The sequence below is a fragment of the Plecotus auritus genome (genome assembly GCF_963455305.1).
Source record: "Plecotus auritus genome assembly, chromosome: 7".
NCBI lineage: Eukaryota > Metazoa > Chordata > Mammalia > Chiroptera > Vespertilionidae > Plecotus > Plecotus auritus.
Genome location: NC_137774.1, coordinates 158,323,205 through 158,349,511, shown reverse-complemented (window position 1 = coordinate 158,349,511; position 26,307 = coordinate 158,323,205). Strand labels below are relative to the sequence as shown.

The window sequence follows — 26,307 nt, the reverse complement described above, 5'->3', positions numbered from 1 at the left end:
AAAAGATGGAGGTACCTAAAAAATCTTACTAGTTTAGAGAAAAGATCCACCGATTTTATGTTTTTGCTTAGTATCTCAGTCCTGTGGCTTACAATGACCTGCCCCTCCCAGATTTTCTCCATGCCACCGTTTTCCTGCTGTATCGCCGTGTGCAACAGCAGTTAGATTCTCTAGCAAGATGCAAAATGCAGTAATTCCTGGCAGCCCTAGTGATCTCGCCGTTCAACCTTCTGGAAAGACATATGCATCAAATCATGTTGCAAGGAGAAACCCAGAAGTTGCCTTTATTTTTTTTTCTCTAGTATAGTTATCATATCACCAGCTTTTTTAAAATAAATATTTTCCAAAGCATATTATACTGCAAATTATTAGACGACACGAGTATTTTAATGAGTTTCCAGGGGTGAGACAAAGGTAATGAGGTGGTGGGGGGATGAAAATGAGGCCAACAATTGTTCCTAATAGAGACAACAAGGCAAGTACCAGTATTAGACACACACACACACACACACACACACACACACACACACACACAAAAAGGATGGGAAATGCAAATTCAAATGGCCAAATTGCCACAACATAATTATTTGTTATATATTTTGAAGTAAGCACTTAGTAAAGAATAGGACTAAATATAAACTGCCTGGATTATCTACTTTTCTATTTGTTTTTTCCATGTGTGAATTTTTATTTTCACAACCTTGCAAATACAAATATATTCACAAATATAGCCAGATATGATAGATAAATCAGGATGGATCTATAAACAATTTTTCCTACATATAGTTTCAATACTTCTGTAGTCACTTGTATACTTTAAATATTAAGAAAAAATACTCTTACTTTGTAGTTACCTGGTTTGTTAAGTACATTTTTAGCTAGTGCATAGTTCTTCTGAAAATAATGTATGTGTAGTTAATGTATGTGTAGTTTGTCTGAATGCTTTAAAATTTAATATTTCTTAGAAATCTGTATCAAATTAAACAGTAAAAGTTATTTACAAAATAGTTGTAGAGATGATTTATATTGAAATTATTGTAGATCAGAGTGTAACGAAGCAATTCTGAGCCTCAATGTAATAACAATGCTCACAAAGTTGAAGTCCATGTTAATGAAATAAGTAAGTAAACTGTCCGGCTTTTCACTTGTGTTTATTTTAGGAGTTAGTTATTGGTTTGAGTTTTCTGAAGTCCCTGATATTTTTTTTTAGTGTTGTATAATAAATACTTTTTAGGAATGCTATAATTCCATCCTGTATTATTTGATATGTATTTTATTTTATTTAGTCATCACATAATCACTAACTTATAAGAAATTCTGAGAAGCTATATAATTAATTTATTTTTTCATGTTTGGTTAATGGTGCTTTCCCTAAAAAAAAAAAAAAAAAAAAAAAAAAAAAAAAAAAAAACCACAAAAAACCCCCACAACATTTTCATATAAAGACAACTTAGAGTTTCATCTATGAATGAAGACTTCAATGACCTGGTCACTTGTTAAAACCAACCTTCCACACACCACCAGCACAGTATTAAAACAAAACCAATGTTTATTTTAATGTGGAGTTTTAGCCCTGAGGCCTCTCTTTATAAAGAGGGATTTTTTCTTTAATTTCATTTTTTAAAAGTTTATTTTTTTGATAAAAAGTAACATTTTAATGAATAGCTTAATATGAAGTAATGGTAAGATCAAACATTGCTTTTAAAATTCAGAACTTACATATTGAATTTAACATCACATTTATTTCAATTTTCTGAAAGGGAGGGGAAAACAAATGTGTTTTGGCATACAGTTTTTAAAAATTTTGAATTCTAAGAAGATGGAGTTCAGAAAGTATGTTTTTTTTTTTTTTCTCAAACGGAATTAGAAGTCAGCATGTTGCTATTGCTCCTTGGCATATAAAGACGCTGTCTTTGTTTTATGTCCTCTGTGTCTCTGAGTCCTGCAATGTCATCACAGCGGAGTGTACTGTACACCACTTTAAATGATAAGAGTTTCAATAGGCACTTTAGTGGAATTAAGAAAAATCTAACACTCTTCCACCGTGATGCCACCTAGCTATCTTCATTCTAGGTTGTCATGTCAGCAAATTGTATTTAATAGGCCTGAGCTTGTCTCAGTGTGTTTCCAAAATAACAAAACAAAACCAAGCAAGTACATATAATAGGATTTATCTTGTGTTGGCAGAATAAACCAAAACTGACAATATGATAAATATAGCAACTTGCTAGAAACCAGATACTCAAAGAAATCTTGTCCTATAAAGCTTGTGGGTGTGTGTGTGTGTATGTGGGTGTGTGTGTGTGTATGTGCGTGCGTGTATGTGTGTGTGTGTGTGTGTGCATGTGTGTCTGTGTGATTTCTTTTTTTTTTTTCTTAAATTTCTCCTGTTGATATAGTCTTTGCTTCTCCCCTAAGTGACTTTATCAGGATTATAACTCTCTTCTTCGCCAAACATGTCTGCCAAGACTTTGAAGCGGGGTCCCCAGTCTGTCAGATAGTCATAGTCCTGGTCAGCTTCTGAGGTGAGAGAGTCTATGGAGCTGAGGGAGTCTGCCACTGATCCATTGCCCTCGTAGGCATATGTTGCCAGGGAATCATATGGTGGGGCGGTTGGGTCCACATCATTTTCCTGCAGCCTCTGATGAATGAAATCCCTTATGTCTGTGTTATCTTCCACTGCGGGTCTCTGCCGAGGTAAACAGAGGGAGTCTGGCTTTATATCCCTGCGGATTTTGTTATCTTCAATCACTTTTGGATTTCTCAGAGCACCAATGTCGAAAGCCTGGGTGTCCTCCTCCCCACCTCCTTCGTCGTCATAATGGATAACGTTGTCTCTGATGTCTTCTTTAGAGGTCATCAGGGTGTCTTTCTTCTTCTGCCTTCGCAGAGCGACGTACAGCACCACTATGACTAGAAGACAAAAAATTGAAAGTTGAGAATATGTCAGTTCATCGCCTCATAAAAATAAAATTTATCAGGCCTGACTGATTTTATTTAATAACGTACTGTCACTAAAATCAATAAGAATCAGATCTATGCTTACGTTTTTTCATTGCCTAAACTCAAATTTATTTTGAAATTATAACAAGAAATCATAGCCACATTATTCACAGACTCAAACAATTATAGCCTTGTTATAGAAAATATTAACATGCATTATATTTAAATATTTTACTTTCTGGTAAAAAGTGTTTTACAAAGTTACAAAAAGAAGAATATTATTGCCCAGCCAGAGTGGCTCAGTAGTTGAGCATCGACCTATAAACCAGGAGATCATGGTTCAATTCCTGGTCAGGGCACATGCCCCAGTTGCAGGCTCTATCCCCAATGTGGGGCGTACAGGAAGCAGCCAATTGATGATTCTCTCTCATCATTGATCCTCTCTGAACTCAATAAAATATATTTTAAAAAGAAAAGCATTGTTTTTGTAAATATACAGAGAGCTGTATAGCATTGATATTATAAAGTGTGAATATTATAGCTCATCAACAATATTTAGATATTATTCATACCTAGATTTCCCAATTATGTTAACTTTTTTAATGAAATAAACACAAATCTTCCTGTGAGAGTCATTTTTTTTAAAATATATTTTATTGATTTTTTTACAGAGAGGAATGGAGAGGGATAGAGAGCCAGAAACATCGATGAGAGAGAAACATCGATCAGCTGCCTCCTGCACACCCCCCACTGGGGATGTGCCCGCAACCAAGGCACATGCCCTTGACCGGAATCGAACCCGGGACCCTTTAGTCCGCAGGCCGACGCTCTATCCACTGAGCCAAACCGGTTTCGGTGAGAGTCATTTTTAAAAGCAATAAATAAGCAAGAGATAAAGAGAAGAATATACAATGTAAAGGCCTTAGTTTTATAAACCATTTAACTAAGAGCTCTAATAATTTAAGTATGTGTCCTACTATATTGAGACATTTTCCAAGCCAAATGCCTGGTATTCATATTACCTTCATGAAGCATAATACTTTGAAATAGATAACTTATATACTCTCATTATGAAATATCTTTGTTTCTAGTTGACTCATCACCATCATTAAATCATGTTTATCTCTTCTCTGGGTAAGTAGGCACAGATTCACACCATGAAGTCAGCACTCAACTTCACTTGTCATATATCCCCTCTTCTCCATAGTGATGGTAATAGTAAAAGACAAAATGATTTACCACAGCAAAGCCTGGAAGATCCTTGTCATAGGATGATGAAAGCCCATTTATTCCCTCTTCCTCCAAAATTAGAGTTTGAAGAATTGAAAAGACGGGGGAGATAAAGGTAAGCTCCTGCAGAATAGGTTCCTCCCAGAATTTATGCAACTTTCAGAACTAAAGAGAGTCTTTATTGTTTGTTCACCTGGGGAGTACATGAGAGGCTGCAGACCTCATAGAGAAGCCTGGCATCTAAAATAGCTTTAGCGTTGCCACAATGGAGAAGGAAACTAGATAGATGTGCCTGAGGCGGCCTAAAAGGTATCCAAGCACCACAAGATTCTTATGCTTCCCCTTACCTGGAAAGGATATGAATATGGTTAAGAATAAGCTGGAAGATTTAAAGGAGTCTGAGCAGAGCCCATGGCAAGACTAAGAGTGCCAACATTTACTGCTGTGTGCTAGCAAAGTAATAAATCTAGACCAGTGAAGGTGCATGGGGGACACTCAGTGAGTGTTTCAATGAATAAGAGATGGACGGCAATGCATAAGGTTGACCTGAGCAAGAATAACTGCTACTCTGTAACAGCACCAATGGCCAAAGGCAAGCATCCAGAACATGTCACCTCATGCTAAGTTGATACACAAATACTCTATGATTCAAAGAACTTTTAGAGTAGAGTGTGAGAGAGGACTGGTTGATTTGAAGTTAAACACCTAATTGATCACGTTCCATTTCAGATGTGAGAATATTATTTTGAATCTTCCCTTTTAAGGTTTCTATCATCAGCACAAACAGATGCCAGATATAATTTACCATAAATTATAATGATATGAAAATACTTTGTTCTACACACCAGGGTACTTGGGTGGAATTAATATTTATATCATGTAAATTGGACTAGAACTTTGCCCTCCAAGCCAAGTGAGATTATGACCCAGAAATTGTTCTTCACAAACTATTATGTAATGTCTTACTCCAGGCTTTACCTCCCAATATATTTTTTAAATTTTGTTTTCAATCCTAGAAATAAAGGGAGTTGTCTACGTTTGTCAGGATTTTGTGTGGTTAAATAATAAACATTCATATATAAACTGACTCCACAGTGTCCACTGGGTATCTGTTGCAATTTGAATTTAAAATAATGACTAAAATAACCCCCAGAAAATCTCTCTTCACTTTTTTTATTCTGGCAATAAATTAATTCGGGAAATGGAGGCAGCTGAAGAGTTGATGGAAGAGGGAAACCCCTAACTAGGTTTGTGTTTATTCTCCCGGAGATGTTACAGAATACATTTACTTTGATCGCTTTCATCTGGCATGCTACTAGATATTTCAGTGTGGTCTCTTCTGTTCCAGTGGAAATGGCTAGAATTTTGATGTGAAGTGATATGAGAAAAGTGGAATAAAAATCACTTCTGCTGGCTGTTTGAACAGAAAAGAATAAATTAGAGGTTCCCTTACTTTATCTCTATTTCTTTCTTTTCCTTCCTCTTTTCTTTACTAGTATTTATTAAACTAATGTTTGAGAACTATTATTCATCTGGTGTATTTTTAATGGCTATACAGTATCTTAGGGAGTAATAATCACTAGGATGTAAAATAAGGGGAGAAGCCATTACAGTAAATAGGATATTTGTTACAGAAAATTTCATTGCGGCAAGTTCCACAAACTGTTATTGTTTGGAAATCCTCTAAGGCTTGAACAAACTTTTGTATTTTTGATTATGTTATTTATTTATGCCTGATGCTATACATCTAAAATAGAAAATTAACTTTCATAAGAATATAATTCAATATAAATAGACAATCTTCCTTCTAACCCAATATAGCATCTCAGTGCAGAAACATTGATTTACATTGTAATTTGAGGATATACAGGAGAGAGAGAGGCAGAGGGAGAGAGAGCAAGGGAGAAGAAGAAGAAGGAGGAGGAGGAGGAGAAGGGAGAAGAGGGGGAGAAAGGGAAGGAGGAAGAGGAAGAGGAGGAGGCGGGAGAGGAGAGGGGGAGGGGGAGGAGGGAACAAAGAGAAATGGTTAATATTGAAACCCACCTAAGAGTATAACAATGCACAGCAGGATTGCAATCAAAGCCCCAGTGCTGAGTCCTACAGGTAGAAAAATTGCTTCCACATTACAAGACAGGATGGTACCATCAGAGTCACATCTACAAACTCGAATAGTCATTGTGCTAGTGCTGCTCTGGACAGGATAGCTGCTGTCTTCTATCACAACAGGGAGGAAATACAGCTCTTGTTGCCTCCGGCTGTATCCATTTCTTCTGGCTTCAATTCCAGCTGTGTTGTCTGCAAAACATGACATTTATGATAAGATGGTTATTATGAGCTTCACCTCAAAGTGGATGTCTGCTAAACAGTAAGAAGCTCTTCCTAAATTAATAAAATACATCATATTTTAACTTTTTTATCATGAAAGATGCCAAAAAGTAATAAAAGTAATCCTTAGGGAAAAAAGAAACATTATTCTTCTCTGGTAAAAGAATTATATTTGCTATTTAGAAAGAATACAATATGGTGTGCAAAAAAAAGAAAGAGATGTGTTTACCTATTTTTTATGACATCAAAATCTCATAAAGAAAAAACGCTTCTGTGAATATTTTCTCACATAATAGCAGGACAAATTATTACAAGTATGAATCTGCAAAAAACATCTTACCTTACAACCTATTATTTAAAAACACAACAAATATCAAATTACTATTTCAGGTTAACACTTGATTTTTTTCCCCCCAAATTATCTATACTGATAATAGAGTAATATGCTAATTAGAGCAGGAGACCTTCTGGAAATCCTTCCAGACAAAGCCATGGTGGCGGGGCCAAGGCAGAGGTGGTTAGGGCAATCAGGCTGGCAGGGGAGAGCAGTTAGTGGGATCAGGCCAGCAGGGGAGGGCAGTTGGGGGTGATCAGGCCAGCAGGGGAGGGCAGTTGGGGGTGATCAGGCAGGCAGGCAGGGGAAGTTGGGGTGATTAGGCAGGCAGGCAGGCAGAGAGGTTAGGGATGATCAGGCAGGCAGGCAGAGGGGTTAGGGGCAATCAGGCAGGCAGGCAGGTGAGCGGTTAGGAGCCAGTGGTCCTAGATTGAAAGAGGGCTATCCGACTGCCGACCGGCAGTTGGACATCCCCCAAGGGGTCCCCTATTGGAGAGGGTGCAGGCTGGGCTGAGGGAACCCCCCCCCCACACACACACACACGAATTTTGTGCACTGGGCCACTAGTGTCTATATATAAACTTGAAAATTTGAATGTTAGAGTAACATCTAAGGGAAAACAAAGTGTGCTAATACCATTAAAATTCATAAAAATTTCTGAACACCACCATGAATTACAAATAATCACCATTTTTATTACAAAAATATTTTATTTTTCATAAAATCAACAATAGCAATATTTATTTGGAATAGTCTAAGACAATAGCATTCTAAATATTTCATCTACTGCTACCTGGAATTTTGTATTTCTCATATATGGATTTCCCTATTTTATGAATTGAAGTGCTTGTAGGGAAAGTATTGATGTCTATGTTTGTGTCCTTTTACAAACTTACATGGTAACAGGTACATTTTTATGTGGTACTTACTTCTGAAGTCACGGACTGTAAAATTTGGTTTGATGGCGGCTTCAGGTGATACTCTAAAGGAGAATTGCTGCCCAGCAGGGGAAAGATCTCGGTCAGCAGCGCTGACTAGCTGAATGATCTGAAACAAAGTGGAGATGAAACTTGAAGTCAGTCATCCGTTTCAAAGGGAATTTTACATTCCATGCTAAAAAGTTTATTTAATGAGGCAAGCAAGTAAACAGAATTGACACATTGAGGATTCATATCCATGGATCAATTATTGACAAATAATTTTAATGTACAAATATGTAAACATTGATAGCGTATGGGTTCACTCCAAATCAATATCTGAATAACTCAAACACTTAATGGCATTGAATGTACTCAAAAATAAGCAAAATAAAATTAAAATGTACTTACCTGCATTTTAAATTAGATGAAATAAGTGCTTTTGAACCAAAGTATGAAAATGCTTACTGGAACAAAATCTGTGAGTATTTAAAAACCTTAACATTAGCAAAATTTCAAAATAGTTATTTTGTGAGAATGAGTGTTACTTCATAAATAAATAAAATGATGAGAGAGATACAAAGGATGCACATTTGTTTATGTTATGTTTGCTGTCCTTCAATGGGTAAAAGTACATATTTTTTTCAGAGTTTTTTTTTTTTTTTTTTTTTAAGAAAAAAGCAGTTTTCATCCAGTTTCAAAATTTTTCCTAAGTTGTTCCCATTGGGTTTGTTGTAGTTAAAATTCTGAGACTTCATTAAAATGCCTTTAAGAATTTGGAGATTAAAAATTACTTCTGAGAACCCAACTATGAAATTGATAATTCACTTGATAAATAAGCATCTCAGAATGGTTTTGAGGCATTCAGTTATTAATATATCCAATGGCTTTGCATCAGAATGAATTTCAGGAAATTTGTGTAAGAAGGTAAGAGCCTTGTGCTCGCTTAGTGATCATGCTCCTTGACTTCATCTGAATCCAAAGAAAGACCTTAGATTTAGAATACTATATCCTGGTCCCTGTGGGCAAAGCATGCATCATGTCATCTCAGATCGATGCCCTTAAACATGTGATTTAATCTACTACTTTTTGTTTTAATTTCATACTTAAAATCCAATTTTATGACTCTGATCAACCTTCTGACGTAGATGTGTGTGCATACATACACTCACACAGACACACAGACACACATACTGAGACTCTGAGTGTCTGGTGCAGTGTCAGTAATTTGTAATTTGACAAACTCGTCCTCTAATGAGAATTCCAGTTCTTTGGTTCAGTGTGAATCAGTTGCAGGATTATCGTTAAGTGAGACTTTAATTATTCAACACCAAAGGTCAGATCATGGAATGTGGTAATTTAGCCAAAGGACCACCATATAGACCCTGTAAAACGTTAACTTCACACAAATCCATATGCTCAGAGCACTATATCTCATCCATAAAATCTAACTTATTTGAGCACTAATAACTGTTTTTCAAGGTTTTTTTTTCTTTTAGCTACTTAAAAGCAGCATAATTATTTATTAAATTAAAGGTATGTAACATTAATGCATATCAAGAACATAACTTCCAAATAAAAAAAAAGTCATTCAACCACCAAAGAGACATGACAATTGGGGCATAAACTGTCACTTACTTGGAATTATCACTTGGGAATAATTGCCCTAAGGAAAATAACTCCCATATAAATCTTTACTGATCCAATATATAAAAGTTTACTGGTATACACAGCCTCATGTTTTTCCATTTTCTGTTTCTTATTTTGATACATACATACATACATACATACATATTCAATTATAATTCAGAAAAGATAAATAGTTCCCATGCATGGATCCTAGGTGAAGGGCAGAATGGCTGAGGTCCAAAGCAGAAGATGCTCATGTACTACAATCTCTGCAAATTCAAGAGGCATTTCAGATAAATGTAGCCCAATAGGGCATACAAGCCCAACAGATAGATATTAGCAAAAGATCCTCCAAGGATACATCGTATTTCCCACCAATTTTTCCAGATATAAAATTGAAGTTATCTCTAGTAACTTCCACTACTCCCAGATTTTTAAACCCTTTAATTTACTAGGTAAACACAGAAGCCTTAAGTAGAGTTCTATTTCCAAAAGGCTTTCATTTAGTGCATTGCAAGTTTCCGATTGATATGAAAAAATTAATGTCCCTAATTACTTAAAAATAAAGGATTGACTTTTGGGGATGGAGAAGAGGGACCTGGAAAGTAGAAAATGACTAAGTTAACTTCTTATAACTCCCCAAATAACTAAATCAGGTTGTGTATTTGTATAAACATTTATGCAGCATCTACTATTTCAGACACTAAAACAGGCATTGGGCTCATCCTTTGTAAATTGTGAGTACATTTAAGGTGTATATCACTTGGGAAAATGTGACTAAACTAGTCATGCTGAAATAAAATTAATAGTTTCCCCTCAATTATCAAAAGAAGGATTAGAGCAGCATAGTCCACTAGACTATGTATTTTCCCTGACCAAAATGACAGCCACTCACACCTATCACACAGCAATCACACACTTGAACTAGGGCAAGCATAAGTCAGAACATGGATTTTTTTAAATTAAATTAAATTAAATTTAATAGCCCTATGGTAATGGACATCACAGATTTAAAACTATGAGACAAATGTCCTATACAGCATAGAAGACAGTCAAAATGAAATAAATACTATAGATTAAAGAAAGCCCTTTTCCAAAAATATGCTCTTTTTAAATATTAAGATTTTTTTAAGTAAAAATTAAAACTTCATATTTTCTTAAAGCAGTAGTTACACTACTTAAAGGTGTTTTAAATATAGAGCAAATTTAAGGATACCAACATATTTTTTCTTTTGGAACCTAGGTGAACAGATTGGTTTATTCATAATCTTTTTGCATGAAATATACTTATTAGTTTATGCCTGATAACCATTATTTTATTTTACTCATTCATTTCACTCATTCATTCATTTATAATAAGGTAGAAAAAAACCTGGAGACCCACGATCACTAACATAAATCCGAAGACTTTGAGAGAAACTTTCATTACTATGTGTGTACATATTCATGTATGGTCTTACAACCTAAAGCACATGCATATAATAGGCCTTTATACACTCTTAATTAACAATATTGACAAGATACCTGTCCTGGTTTGGCATTTTCACACACAGATGTTTCATATGGCACAGCTATTTCTGGTGGAAATTCATTGACATCTAGGACATTAATCAATATGCTGACTTTGCTGGTTAATAATGTGTTGCCTGTTAAAATATAAAAAGAGAAAAGATAATTAAAAAATCTGGTCAGTTATTGCTTATACTGAAAATAGCATTTTTTTAAAAATTCAACCTTCATTTGGAATCCCAATGACCCACTGAGGTGTTGTGTTGAGTATAAATGAGAAAGAGATGAGTAAGTGAGATACCAGTGTTTCACTCTCAGAGAACTACCAGTGCACTACACCAGTGTTTATTCCTGAAACTCACCACCCACCAAAGTAAGGTCAACCTTTTAGCTGGTAGTTTATCATGAGGGTCGCCATCCTACCAGGGTTAGTTCATAGAACCAATCACCAATAGTAATATTTTTCACTGGATAAAACACACATTTTTTTATGTTGTGTCCATATAATTAAAACATTATTGGGTAGAATCTCATTTACATATTTAAATAACTCTCTCAAAAAAGATTCTTCCTGGAAAGAACGATGATAAATTACAAAGAGAATGAAAGAGAGATGGCTTTCTCTAAATAAAAATTAAACAGATGTAAGGATGTAGAAGAAAATTACTTGCTGATGTCCTGGTTAGTGTGACTCCGTTGGTTAGAGTGTTGTGCCATGCACCGAAGGGTCATGGGTTGGATTCCCTGTCAGGGCACATAGCCAGGTTGTGGGTTCAATCCCTGTCGGTGTGTTTGGGAGGCAACCAATCAATGTTTCTCTGTCACATCTATTTTTTTCTCTGTCTTTCTCCCTCTCCCTCCCTCTCTCTCTAGAATCACTGGAAAACATATCCTACAGTGAGGATTTCCCTTGTACCTTTCTGTGTGAACGCATAATGTCTTGCTTATTTTCCATATTAACATTGCAACACGCTATTCTTATTGCTAGTTTACTTTGTTTGATGCCCATCTGATGAACATTTTTTTCTTTGTGAACCTTATGCACTGAACACAACATATGTAGCAATAAATAAGTAGATTAGTAAAATGTCGCTGATACTTTTATATTCATTTTAAGTATAAATTTGTTAAAAAATAAATGTTATGATATAAATATTTTCACTTAATATGTAACATTATTTATTTCACACAAGTACAAAGCCAACCAATTTATTAATTTATTTATTAATTATGAACATATTCATTTGTTGCAGAGTGTGACATCTTGGGCATAAGAGTCATATATGATGATGTCCTTAATATTAAGAATTTCATAATTGAGAAGATTGCTAAGTTTTTTTGAGATCATCTATTTTACAAATGAATGAAATAAAATATAGTGCATGATATCAATAAATTTTCCATGTAAAAATGTTGCCTGGTTTTGCATTCCATTTTTGGCATGTGATGTTTAAAAGGAATTTTATGTATATACCCTTTTATTTAAATCCAAATTTCAACCTTCAGGTGAAAGCTCATCATGTAGTTTAATTTCCTAAGAAAATTGGATACTAATTAAGAAAAAGAAAAATAAGAGTAGCATTACCGTTGTGTATGTGATTTTGATGGAGCAATTATACTGATTTAAAGTACTGTTGCAGTTTAATTAGGGTAGTATACCATAAGCAGTTGAGTAAGTCTAAAATAAAATATAAAGTATTATAACATAAATTTGAATTCCATTATATGTACACAGCATATATTAGTGAAGAAAACTGGTATCATTTCCAAATTAAGTTTATGATTATATTGATGTTAATGATTATTATTTCCATGTAAATGATTCATTGCAAGACTTTATGAAATGGTATGAACTTTTACCATTATATAAATTATATAAATGAAATGATTCTCTTTTCAAAGTATTACTCTTACAAGTATTACTGAAATGTTGCCAATACTGGACTAGTATAATCAAACTTACCTTTTTTTGAAAATACAAAATAGTTTCATACAGTTACTTCGGAGGGGGGGAATTACAGAACAGTAGATAAAAAAAAAAAAAAAACCTAGACTCACATGTAAAGTAAGGTATCCATGAAAAGAAAGAGAGGTAAATTATTTGAGCAATAGAAGGGAAAACATAACTTCAATCTAGAATTAAAATCAATGTTTATATTAAGTCCTCAAAAGTCATCTGCACTCTAAGAGTAACTATTCATATGATTGATTCCACTGTTTTGCTCCCTAGTCATAATCTTTTGCAACCTCCACCTGGAGGTTATATGAGAGCACACTTAAATCTGAAGTCTCTATAATTCAGCATAATTTGCATAGTTATAGTTTATTAAAATTCTTTATTTTAGTTAACTTCTAACTACTTGTAAACTTTATTATTCTCAATAATAGACTTCAGTCTTAGTTTTCCATAACCCAAAAACAAATAGTGCTTTGCATGTAATATGATATTGTATGAAAGTTTATAAAAACAAATGTATGAATTAATGTTGAGTCTGAAGTATAGTAAGCCTAAAGTTTGACTTTTCTGTACATATGAAAATCATATCACTTGCATTATGTTGAGTTAAAAAGAAGTTATAACAAAATAGATTTATATGCCAAATGGACTTAAAAATTAATTACCTAACAATGTAATCACAAGTCATAATGATATGTATATATAGAAAATTTCCTCCAAATATAGTATTTTGTAAGTCAATTCACTGATTTTTGACCTATGAATGGAAATAATCCATTATCATCAAGATAATTACATGACTAAAAAAAGAATTATCTTTGGTGTCATCTGTTTATTTTACAATTATATAAAACATGTTCAAGGGTTTTAATGTAGTTATTCTTAGTTATTTTTCCCTAATAATATTTATTATAGTAACAGCAAAATAAAATAGAAATATTTTCATGTTGAAAATTTCTGATAATTTGAATGAAATGAATTTTTGGAGCTTCTGTCTCTTTAAAAAGTCTCAAGATTAGCACCATAAAAACAGCAAAGTAGTAATGCATAAAAAAATTACTAGAACTCTAATAAAATTATTTGGATCCCCAACTGTAGCAACACTGATTAATGACTGCTTTTTAATTAATTGGAAGTTGTTCAATCATTGTCCCATTTCATTTCACCTGAAGATTCGGGGACCAACATATGCTAGTTCAATCTGCAATAAGGTATATTTATACAATTTTGTTCTTCTTGGCAGGGCAAGAATGGGCTATTTATTTCTCAGTCATTCAGAATGGTGATAGTTTTCTGCTCAGCTGGCTAGTTCAATCAATGAAAATAGCCTTATGCATTAGAATATGAATAAAGTTTACCTTTAAACTGTGAATTCAAGCAAAATAAAGCCCAGAATAAGCTATTCTTTTTTTTTTTTTTCAATCCTCACCTGAGGATGATTTTTAGAGAGAGTAGAAGGGAGAGAGGAGGGGAAGAAAAGGAGAAACATCAACATGAGAGAGACACATTGATTGGTTGCCTTTTGCATGGCCTTGACGGAGGGCGGGGAACCTGCAACTGCAGTACATGCCCTTGACCTGGAGGCTGTGGGCCGACATGCTAACCACTGAGCAACTGGCCAGGGCCCCAATATGCTCTTCTTATTGCCAAATATTTAATTAACGCAGAGTGTGTGTTTAGCCTCTTTATTTTTCACACAGAAATAGAGTGTTCACCCAAGCAGGCTTCTCAAGGGTTCTAAAATCCATCCACACAGTGGTCTTTAAATAAATACTAGAATAGACCGGGGTTAGACAGAGATGTTGGAAATGTTAGCTTACTCTTTTATTTTGTGTACATATAGTTTATGGGTCTAAGTCACAGTTCTGCATATGTTCCAGTAAGGGCCAACATAACTTATGACACTCCCCACACACTTGGGCCTCCTAATTTTCATTTAAGTAAATACTAACTCAGTGGGTTGGTTTGGCAGAGCCAGCATGTGCCCTGATTATATTAATAATTTTAAAAATAGGATTCCCTAAGTTTGAAAAATCTAAGTCTTTGAGGACCAATGACCCATGCTTCCACTATAAGGATCCATAGTCTCCTTCCATTTCCCAAATAGTTGAAGCTCAACACTCTGATTTAGGTGCCAGACATACTCCTACAAGTGCCCTCATAGCATGACGATGGTTTTATGGCCTGGGTAGCCATTGGGAAGAAAGACATCCTAGCTATAATACAGGCGATCAATGCACTATCCACACTTTCACCTGGAGTTAAGGTACAGGGCCTACTACTCCAACTTCAAAAAACATGCACAAGTTTTGGGTGTGCATTTACAGGAAGGTTCAGGTTAGAATGGGCAGTATTCTAATTAATAATCTATGGATACTATGTCTTTGATGAGTAGAAGTTATTTGAAGAGACTGCCTCTGGTCAGTTGTCACTATGTCCAAGTCCTATACTCATTATCTTAGACAGCTCATTTTCACCATATTGTCCGACATCTTAGGAAACGAAAGCTAATGTTCTATGTACAACATGGTTAAACTGCCCCCAACATACTGGATGAATGAAATAATTGAAAGTTAGCATGGAAGGAATGCAGAATAGCATATGTAACTGTGATAGGACGTGATACTGGAGGGAGGAAAGATGACAAGTGTGAAAGGAGGCTTCAGGAAAACAAAGAGAATGGGGTCAGGGACTCCAGGGGAGACTGGCATTCTGTTCTGCTGATAATATCTCTGCTCAGACTGGATCATCTGTGTTCAGAGCCTAACTGAGCAAGGAGGGCAGGAGAGGGCAGAACAAAGGATGCAGCAGAAGAGTAGCCTGCAATGCGCCTACTTAGCATGACAAAGATGTGTGGATTTCCTCAGGGTCAAGTTAGTACAGCAGAAAGGAGCTGAAACTGAAAAATTATGCTATTAAATCACCAAAGAAGACTGCCTGTTGCACAAGGGGGATGCTGAAATTAAAAAGCTGTAAGGTCTTCTGCTGGTGTTCATATCAACTTCCTATGTAGATGGAATGAGAGATACTCTCTCCTCTCTACCACCACCACCACCAGTATTAAATAACTAAAAAAAAATCACAGGAGAAGACAGTATTTGGGCAACTGCCTTACTACCAATCCATTTTAGTCATAGATGCAGTGGCGACCAAACAGTATGTGGGGACAGAAGAGGGAGATTTGTGCATTTTTATCTCCCTATCTCTTTTCCACTCTAACGGACTAGAGAAGCTATCCTCACAAGCAAAGAATCATGGTTCTAATTTATAGTGTCACTGAGTTCTGCCGTTAACTATTTGCTGTGTAAAACAAATGGCCCCAACGTGTAGTTGCTTGAAATAATTACACTTTTCGTATTTCTCACAATTTTGTGGGTAAGGATCTGGGCAGGCTTCGGCTGGGTAACAGATTGCATTTCACGGGGTAGCGACAGATGTTATGTTGTGGTATTCAGCTAGCAAGTGGCCTGGACTAGAGGTCCAGGTTTCGCTCACGCTTCCAGAACACAGGCAGGCATGGTGAGAAGGGTTAGAATCTGGCTGAGCCGACCTTGGATGGTCAGCCTGACCACTGGCACGTGGCCTCTCCAGTGTGGTAGCCTCAGGGTAGCCAGTCTTCTCACATGACAGGTCGCTGTTCCCAGGGACAAGGCAGAAGCTACATCTGCGTTTATGTTAGGCTCACCTTTAGTAACCAGAATAACCTGAAGGGGATGAAATGTGCTAAAGACATCACCAAGGCCTGGGAATAGGTGTCTGATTATTCATGTTTTGAAGCAGTTGCTGAAGATAAACAAAACTGTTTCTTCTTTACCCCCCGTGAGTTGAGATTGATCAAAAAACCCTCAAACAGAAACATTCACAGCCAGCTCTTGCCACCCTCCCCCGCCCCACCACACACACACACACACACACACACACACACACACACACACACACACACGAGAGGTAAAATTAGCTGCCAAAGTATTTGTACCGCATGCACAAAATGAAATAAGCACAAAACAAAATGAAAGATACTCAGAAGGGATTTCCCCAAATCTTTCAAGAGACCATAAGCAGGACTAGAAAAATACACTTCCGTTGCAAATGGCTGTACTGATAGCCAGATGGCAGGACACACACCTAATCTGTTACCTTAGGAAAATGTGATAATACCCTTGATCATCCAGCCAAACAAAGAAGACCTATAATCACTCAGTCTAGGGGATTCTCTTCTGAACCGGGCAGGAATCAACACAAGCAATCCTTTGTAAGCATCCTATAGATTCTAAGTGACTCCTTGATGAAGAATACTTAAAACGCCTGTGTATTCCACAGCGATATTCATTTAAAAATTAGATTCTAATGAAAGCAGAGAGAAGGAAGTGGGATGATTTTTAAAATGTAGGCTTCAACTTCCGGAAATATTTCAGAATGGGTGGTTTTATGTTATAATTACTTCCTCCTGCCTCACCAATGAAGCTCCCAATCATACACGGGAATCCGATGTGAAAGAGAAGTGGGGAGTCTGGTGGGATTTTCAGGGTACAGTGTGGAAAGGGATGAGGTCACACAATGAAATGCAGCACTGGATATTCATGCAACCCTGCAAACAGGGCTCGCTGGCAGCTGTCACCTCTCCGGACTGACGCTCTGAGGGAAAGGAACAGCTTTCGAAGTTTCCCCAGGAGACCACTCAGCTGTCAGTCCAAAAATGAAAAACACCCCAGCAGGGACTCGTTTAAGAGTGTTAAATCCAAAAGCTGCAGTATAACATTGATTCCGTCTATGCCATACTTACTAACTTTACGCGCAATTATGGAGAAATTATACTGTGCAGTGCTTTCTCTGTCTAGCAATTCATTAGTGGCGATGGTTCCTTCAGTTCCATCTATTGTAAAGTAGCTGTCCCCATCACTCTTCCAGTCTATGAAATACCTGTATATAAAAAAAGTAGATGCAAATGCACAATGATTACACATTTATCATAACGGCAGTCAGGCTAACTTGACACAGTTCCTTATTTTTCCTTCCTGTAGCTATTACCCACCTTGCAATAAAGAAGAGTGTAAATGACAGCTTCTTTATTGCACAGTCAGTATGCTCAAGGGGAAAGGGGAAATAATGAAAGATTTAGTGCTCCTGCTGTTCATATTATTTTAGGGTCTTGACACCTTGAAAGCTCAGCAGAGACTAAAATTCTGAAGCTGACCATGGGTTTCCTTAACCTGCTGAATATTAAAACTTTTCGAGCAGTAAAAAAACCCTTTAATGGTGGCTTTGGGAAGAGCTGGGGTGGGAGAGACATCTGGAAACAGCTGCAAAGGACTGCGGCCAGAGCAGAGGTAGAATCTTTGTATTCATAGATAGGGAAAGGGGCATCATATTAAGGAAACTGAGGGGACATTTTTAAACTGACACTGTGGTAAATGCACAGAAATCTTCCCCCCAAACACATATAAAAGGGCCATTGTTGTTTATTGTTCTATAGATCTGGACACCTTTAAAAAAAAACAGTGACCTTGGCTAATACTGTCTTTTTTTATCTTCTTTGTTAGCTAACCTTCTCGGTAATAACAGACACTGCCATTCTACCTACTGGACTAAAAAGTCCAAGAAAAATAAAAAATAAAAAAAGAAATTGAATTTATATAAATCTTCAGGTAACGAGAGAAATATAGTGGCACACACAGATATATATAGTATATATATACATATATGTGTACATATATATAATTATGTTCAAACGTATATTTTCCATCATAATAATAAACATTTTAAAATTTTACCACATACTGGATATTGTTCCAAATGTTTATGCATATTTATTTATTAAAACCCCACAAAAGCCCTAAAAGTGAGTATTATTAATCTTCCCATTTCGTATATGAGGAAACTGAAGCATAGAGACATTAAGATATTCTCCCAAGTTCACCTAGTTAAAAAGTTTTAGAGCTGATATTTGAACCAGGTCATCAATGTTTTTTCTTATATTTATTATTATATAGTATTACCAATTTTAAATAAACATTTTACATGAAAGGGCTTTGCTAACCAAAAGGCTCAATGCACCATATATTTATCACCATTATTCTGGTCAGCTGAATCCAGGCAAGGTCACTACAAACCATGGGTGAAAGCAGATGACATCTTCATAATTAGCCCATCTAAATCACCAGGCCAAAGGAAGTGATCTATTCGTTCATCATGGTAAGTTTGTTAAGGTATCTATTTCAAAATAGCAGACGAGCTGGTCATTGGAAACTAGCACAGTGTGGATGTCATTTTGGTGCTAAATCAAAATTACTTTGCCTTTATACCATCGGTGAGATTTATAATTCTTATCAATATTTGTTAGAAACTGATTTCTGAACCAAGATAGCTGAGAATTATAGGATCAGAGTATGTCATGCTGTTAATCTGCCTTTGATAATTCTCTTGTTGATTTGATGGGTGAGAATGCATTGATGTCTAATGATATCAATGTTGTATCCTGTCTCATAAGAATGTTCTCAAAAACCATAAATGAAGCTAAGGCACATTTGAAAGTCAGGGAGACAGGGTATAATGAGTTTAATTCTATCACATAATCTTTTCTGGACAAGAAAGCATTTTCTCACAGTTGCTCTTTTCAGAACCTTTACTCAATATCCATGCCTAAATTAAGAAGAAAATTGCTACGGAATCTCTGTAGTGACTATAGCATTTTTGGAAGAATGTTGGTGCAGATTGTGTTCAATTGTACAACTTAGCAAATATTTGCTCAGTGTCCACTATGTCCACTAGGAATGAGGCGTATAAGAATAAATAAAGTACAACCCCACCAATGAAGAGTCTTGCTGGGCAGACACATATAAACAGATTTCAACATCTGCTGGAAGAACAAAGACATCAGAGAGTGCAAAGAAAAGACACACAGTGCAAGCCTATTGGTTCAGATAGACTTTCCTGCAGGTGATGTTGGGCTGATATTGGAAGACTGTAAAGGAATTTCTGAGAAGAGTGAGGCAGACAAAGTGAGGAGAGGAAGAAAGGTTTTTCAGGAAGTTTCAAAAGTTGTTTAGCAAAGCCATGGAGTTTGTGTTAGGGGACTGACTACAAGTTGTCGGGGATTATGGAAACATATCTGAGAGGCACACTAACTTGAAAACAGGTAAAGTGATTTAAGTCATAAGTTATAATAAGGAGATGGGCGATGATCATGTGGGCAATGAATACTATCAAAGGGTATAATTAGGGTATGGATTAAAAGTTAATCACATTTAAGGCCCATCATGGTTATATTTATTTTTTTCCATTGTTCAACTGTATTTTAAAGATTTGTGAAAATTTAAAATACGGGTAATATCCAGTATGGAGAAATGGGCAGTGCTGCTGTTTTGTTCCATGCCATTTTGTTATAACATAGGTGAGAAAGCAGAATTGACGCTGGCAAGGGCCATGTGTGTGGGGAGTTTGCACTTCTCTCCCTGTCTGCATTGGTTTTCTCTGGGTGTTCTGGTTTCCATACACCCCGCCCCCCCCCCCCCCACCCGGAAGATGTGCATATGAGTTGAACTGGCACATCTAAATTGTTCCAATCAGAAAGAATGTAGGTATGTTGTGAGGGGCTTTGTGATGGAAAGGCGTCCTGTTCAGTGTCAGGTATATTTAAAGGGGATCAGATCGTAAGCATTTCCTGTATACCAGAATCTTGCCGAGAGACAAGGGTATAAAGGGGTATAAAGAGATTTGATTCAATGGGTTATGCGAAGTATTTGAAATAACTAGGGATATGCCTGCTGCAGGAAGGAGACAGAAGGATACGCCAGCTGCCTTTGACTTCATAAGGATGCTGACGTAAAGCAGGTATTAGATTTACTTGTTACATTCCAGTGGAATGGAGATAAGACAGGGGAATTAAATCCATAGAAATTATGAATTCAGATAAATGTAACAAAGACATGGCAGAGCTGCCCAAGGTCATAATGAGTATCCTCATGAGTAATGAAAAATTGACTATCCAAATGCTTGATGCTGATGGAGTAGAACAAATTTAAGCATGGCTGGAGATTCTGAAAGTACTTTACAATGCTGAGATGCTATTACTATTACCCATATAGAATGAAACCTATCTCTCTTACTTTGCATGGAATGCAACACTTTTCTTTTTTTAAATTAAATCTATTTTTATTGATTTCAGAGAGAAAGGGAGAAGGAGAGAGAGATAGAAACATCAATGATGAGAGAGTGTCATTGATTGGCTATCTCTTGCATACCCCCTACTGGGGATCGAGCCCGCAACCCAGGCATGTGCCCTTGACAGGAATTGAACCAGGGACCCTTCAGTCTGCAAGTTGATGCTCTATGCACTGAGCCAAACCAGCTAGGGCAAAATACTTTTCAATTACTGTTTCCTACCAGCAGTCTTGTTCTGACCTCTACAAACATACTCTACTCCAAATACTCCAATAAATTATCACTTTACAAACATAAAATTATTTTTTTCATAACCTATTTCAATAATATCTGTAGTTACATACATATAATTCCCTCATTTAACCCAAATAATTAAATCATTTTGGCATATTCACAAAGTTGTGCAACAATGCAGCAGTTTTTTTTTTTTTAATTTAAACTTATTAGTTCACATATTTTTCATTTAATGGGGTAAGCTCCAATTATTTGGAAATTTCAATTGTATGAGACAAAAATTGTGATGTGTGGTGTTAGGATCTTATATTTCTCCTATGTTTACTTCATTTTTCAATAAGTAAATATTTCTAGTATAATATTAATTATTTTATAATTTTTACTACATTTTTGAGTTATTTTCTTAGTGTTTGCTCTGGGTTTTACCATATAAAGCTTAATATTGTATCCTTATTCATGTTAGCTTAATTCTAGTCAAATATAGAAATTTTATTTCTATGTAGCTAAGTTCTATTAAGTATATATGTATACATATGTCTATATATATTTTATCTATATAACATCTATCTATTCAAAAGCCCAATAAAACATTGTTATAATTATTGCATTTTATAATTTTATGTCTATTAAAGCTAAAAAATAAAGAAAAGCAAGAATCTTCAGAAGATCTGAGTTCTTTATTCTTTTTTTAAAATGTAGATTTTTATTGATTTCAGAGAGGAAGAGAGATAGAAACATCAATGATGAGAGAGAATCACTGGTGGGTTGCCTCCCGCACACCCCACACTGCAACCCAGGCATGTGCCCTCACTGGGAATCGAACTGCATGGACCTCCTGGTTCATAGGTAGACGCTCAACCACTGAGCCACGCTAGCTAGGCTGAGTTTTCTATTCTTATGTACTTCTTATAACCCTGGGAAATTCTCTGAGTCACCGTTCAAGGCATGGGGGAAGGCAGAGGGTGCTCTCATTTTGGCTTCCCAGGAACTAACAAAATGGAGTGAGTGACTGGGCCCCATATTATCTGCCTGCCAGGGGTAGAGCCTGTGTCCTTCCAGTGGGGTTAGGTGGGGGAAGTGAGCTGCCCACCTCCCAACCACATCACCAGGAATTTGTTCGCTGAGACTCAGAGTTGGGGGGATGAGAAACCCTGCCCTTCTTGGTAAGACCTTACACCTCATTGGGAGCTGAGGGCAGAGGAGTCATGTGTTCTCAACCAGGCCCGAGTGGGTTTTCTATCCAGCTGAGCTGGGAGATGGGAGTGAGAGGGAGGGCTCGGGTGCTGTGTCATGTGCCACAGTCTCCTGCCATTCTTAAAATGTTTTAGTAGATTTTCTTCAATAAATATTTTTTCCATCTACTATATGCTTTTAGAAAATTTCCAGGAACAGTAAATGGTAGATTTTTATTTTTAAAATAATTTTAAAAAGATAATTTTCACCATTTATGTTTGGTTCACTGGGAAGTGTCTGCAAAATCCCAGATCCCTGGCAACACAGAGATGAATAAAGCTAGTCTCAGGAAATTCAAAGGGCCTTGGGGAAGAAAGACAACCATGTGCACGGAAAGTAAATAAACTGCCTTATACTTGCCAAAATCTACCTCAAAATCGAATGCTGTTACTTAAATACTATATTAAGTTCAATGCACAGATTTTATTTTCTCTACCTACCTAAGAGCTAAATATTTTATCCTTCAAAGCAACGCATTTAGGGTTTTAAGAATGTATTATTTAGGACAATCATCTACTTTTGGTTTCTTAAGGACTTCGTTTTTGTACTGAAAACACTAAATCCCAGAAAACTCTTCAATCCTAGACAAAATACAGACAATTAATCACTTTATATCTAGTTAATTATAACTTACAGCAATGTAATAATTTACAAAGCTGATTCAAAATGAAATATATCCTTGTACAATGAATCACTATACACATGTTATTTTTTATTGTAATTTTAAGTTTTTTTGGAAACATTAAAAAATTCAAAAAATGTACATAATGTATCCATAAAATGCTGTGTCTATATTTTTGTTTAATGCTTCTATGCATTTATCAATCCAAATACAATTATCTTGCAACTTTAGTAAGCAAATTCATGTATTTAGTTCAGACTAACACTGACACAGAATTTGATTCTATAAATCAACCACCACTGAGAGGCAGTGAAATAACACATAAAGATGCTGACTTTCTGAACAGAGAGAACTAGAGTGATATACTAATTCCTTCACTTACCTTGAGCAATCAAGTTAGAAATTTCCCCCTCATGCCTGTTCTCTTTGTTTCCTATAATATTTGGAAAATAATGCCTACCAAACAGTGCAATAGTGAGTGTTCTTATAAAGATGATATGAGAGAAGATATGTGTGCTTTGGCATCGAATTATGTGTGTGTGTGTGTGTGTGTGTGTGTGAGAGAGAGAGAGAGAGAGAGTATATGTATTATTTTCTTCCTCTCTCTGTCCACATCTACACTAATAAAAAAGAAATATGCAAATTGACCATAATTTTGCAGTGCCCACCAGCCAATCAGGAGTGAGTATGCAAATTAACCCAACAAAGATGGTAGTGTCCTCACCCTCCAGCCACTCTGGGCCTCTGGGCAGCACACATGCAGGCACGGAGCGGCCGGGCAGGGTGGGATGCCTGCTATGAGGAGGAGGGTGGGGGGCGGAGGGGAGCGGCACTCTGGCCAGAGTGAAGACTGAAGACTCCGGCCGGAGCGAAGACAGAAGGTGGCAGTCAGAGCAAAGGCCTGGGTCCTGGGTGCCAGAGGAAAACCGGTGCCAGCAGCCAGGGGAAGGAAGGCCTATTGCACAAAACTTCGTGCAACAGGCCTCTGGTTATTAATAATGGTGTATTACCTTCCCCCAAAACATTCCTACCATACAAAAGTTTGCTTATTTCTGGAACCAAGTTGTGACATACACAGCCTTCAACTTTAAAATACCTGAGTCACAAAGCTCCCTCACAATCCCCAGAAGTAGAAACCATGAGCACCCATATCCAGCCCAATTTCACACTGTGGTGCTTTTGCTCGGCTCTCATTCACTATTTGCTGGCATCTAATTTTTACCTCTGTCATTTTGTGAGGTTTGATACCTCCTTTTCTCCAGATGTTATTCTCACAGAAAGTTCACTGCCTTTTTCGGGAGTTACCTGAAACTTATTTGAACATTTTACACTCAGCCGTACATCTTCAGCATCTTCCCACAGGTGGTCAGACTCTAAGACTATAGGTCTAGTACTAGGCCCTGGCATTTTCCTGATGTCCTACATTTATGTGACTGACAAATCCTGGTGCCTGACTGAATGGTAAATGTGAGACAACCACCATTTTTTATTGTGATAATTTTCCCAATATAGCAATGAGTTGATATTTATAAGAGACTAGAGGCCTGGTGCATGAAAATTCGTGCACTTGGGGGGGACTTCAGCCTGGCCTTCACCCTTTCAATGCCCGGGAGCCCTAAGGGGATGTCAGACTGACAGTTTAGGTCCACTCCCCACAGCCTAAGCCGCAGTCAGACATTCTTAGTGCTGCCATGGAGGTGGGAGAGGCTCCGCCACCACGGCTGCGCTCACCAGCCGTCAGCCTGGCTTGTGGCTGAGTGGCGTTCCCCCTGTGGGAGCGCACTGACCACCAGGGGCAGCTCTGGCCCCGCTGCCGCCGGTGGCCTCCCTCTGTGGGAGGTGACCAGCCGACTGATTGGGGGACGGCGCTGGCTGGCAAGCAGCTGCCCCCCCCCACCACCGCCCCTCCACTGCCACCAGTTTCCGCCGCCCCTGATTGCCATCCCCTCCCTCTGTCTGCTGGCACCCACCTTGGCTGGCCTGGTGCCACCTTCTCACCAGCCCTGCCCCCCGCCAACCAGTCGTTCCACTGTTAGGTCGGTTTGCGTATTAGGTTTTTATTATAAAGGATGTATTATAAAGGATGATCACCAATGACTGACAGCGGAACCTCCCTTACCTTTCCTGGACAATTCAGAGAATACATGACCTAGTTCTAAAATATCTAGATAATTTTGAAGATGTATACCCTCAGAGTGAACCAGCAATGTGTACATTGGTTTTGTGACAGTCCACATTCAATCTTAGGGTAGAATGATATTTTAATTGAAACTAATCACAACAGTATAATATGAAAGCTCTAATTTGGCCTAACTCACTTGTTTAAATGAGCAAAATCCTTAAATACAGACTTTAAGTTATACTTATTTGATGAGTAGATGAAATATGAGATTCAAATAAAAAAATGTTCATGACCTATATAAAATAAAGTAAATCTATAATTTGTAGATGTATGCATAGTGACTGTTGCTAAGAAACCTGTTTTAACAACTGAATAGGAATCAAAAATTAAAACATTAACTTAATCTGTATAGGTTACTTGACAGAGTACAATTTTATTACTTTTCTGTAAATTAGTTTTCAAAAATGCTTTTAAAAAGTTTTATTCTCGGGAGAAACCAAGATGGCAGCATAGGTAAACACCTAAACTGCTGCCTCGCACAACAATTTCAAAACTACAACTAAAAGACAGAACGGACACCATCCAGAACCACAGGAAAGCTGGCTGAGTGAAAATTGTACAACTAGAAGGAAAGAGAAAAGCTCACAGAGAATTGGAGGTACGGCAAAGGGGCTTTGTGCGCGCAGAGAGGAAGGGCGGCTGAGAGCCTGGCTGACTTTCTCTGGCGGAAGGGGGAAGGAAGCCTCCGACCGCATTGAACCCCAGTTCTGACTGCACTGAACCCCAGTTCCAGGCGAGCCCCTGGGGACCCATGCTCTTACGGGGGGAGTCTGGACTCTCGGGCGGAGACTCGGGAGCCGGGGAAGGCGGAGGACTGAAAGCGCGCACGCGCGCCAGTGCGCACAAAGGCTGCGGAAGTTGCCACAGGCTTTCCCTAGTGGAAGGGAGTCAGAGGATTCTGACTGCACTGAGCCCCTATTCTGACTGCAGTGAACCCCAGTTCCAGGCGAGCCCCTGGGGACCCACGCTCTTGTGGGGTGAGTCTGGACTCTCGGGCGGAGACTCGGGAGCCAGGGAAGGCGGAGGACTGAA

At 37.3% G+C, this 26,307-nt stretch overlaps 1 protein-coding gene across 1 annotated transcript in view; it reads right to left on the bottom strand.

Annotated features, from left to right (window-relative positions):
• Positions 1–1,705: 1,705 nt before the first annotated feature.
• CDH12 (cadherin 12) overlaps positions 1,706–26,307 on the bottom strand; it is a 758,008-nt gene continuing 733,406 nt past the window's right edge. The window contains exons 9-13 of the mRNA XM_080679082.1: positions 17,628–17,764; positions 10,903–11,024; positions 7,762–7,879; positions 6,217–6,468; positions 1,706–2,913 (exon numbers count right to left, since the gene is read on the bottom strand). Coding sequence (XP_080535208.1) covers positions 2,414–2,913; positions 6,217–6,468; positions 7,762–7,879; positions 10,903–11,024; positions 17,628–17,764 — 1,129 coding nt within the window. The 3' untranslated portion in view covers positions 1,706–2,413. The remainder of the gene's footprint in view (positions 2,914–6,216; positions 6,469–7,761; positions 7,880–10,902; positions 11,025–17,627; positions 17,765–26,307) is intronic.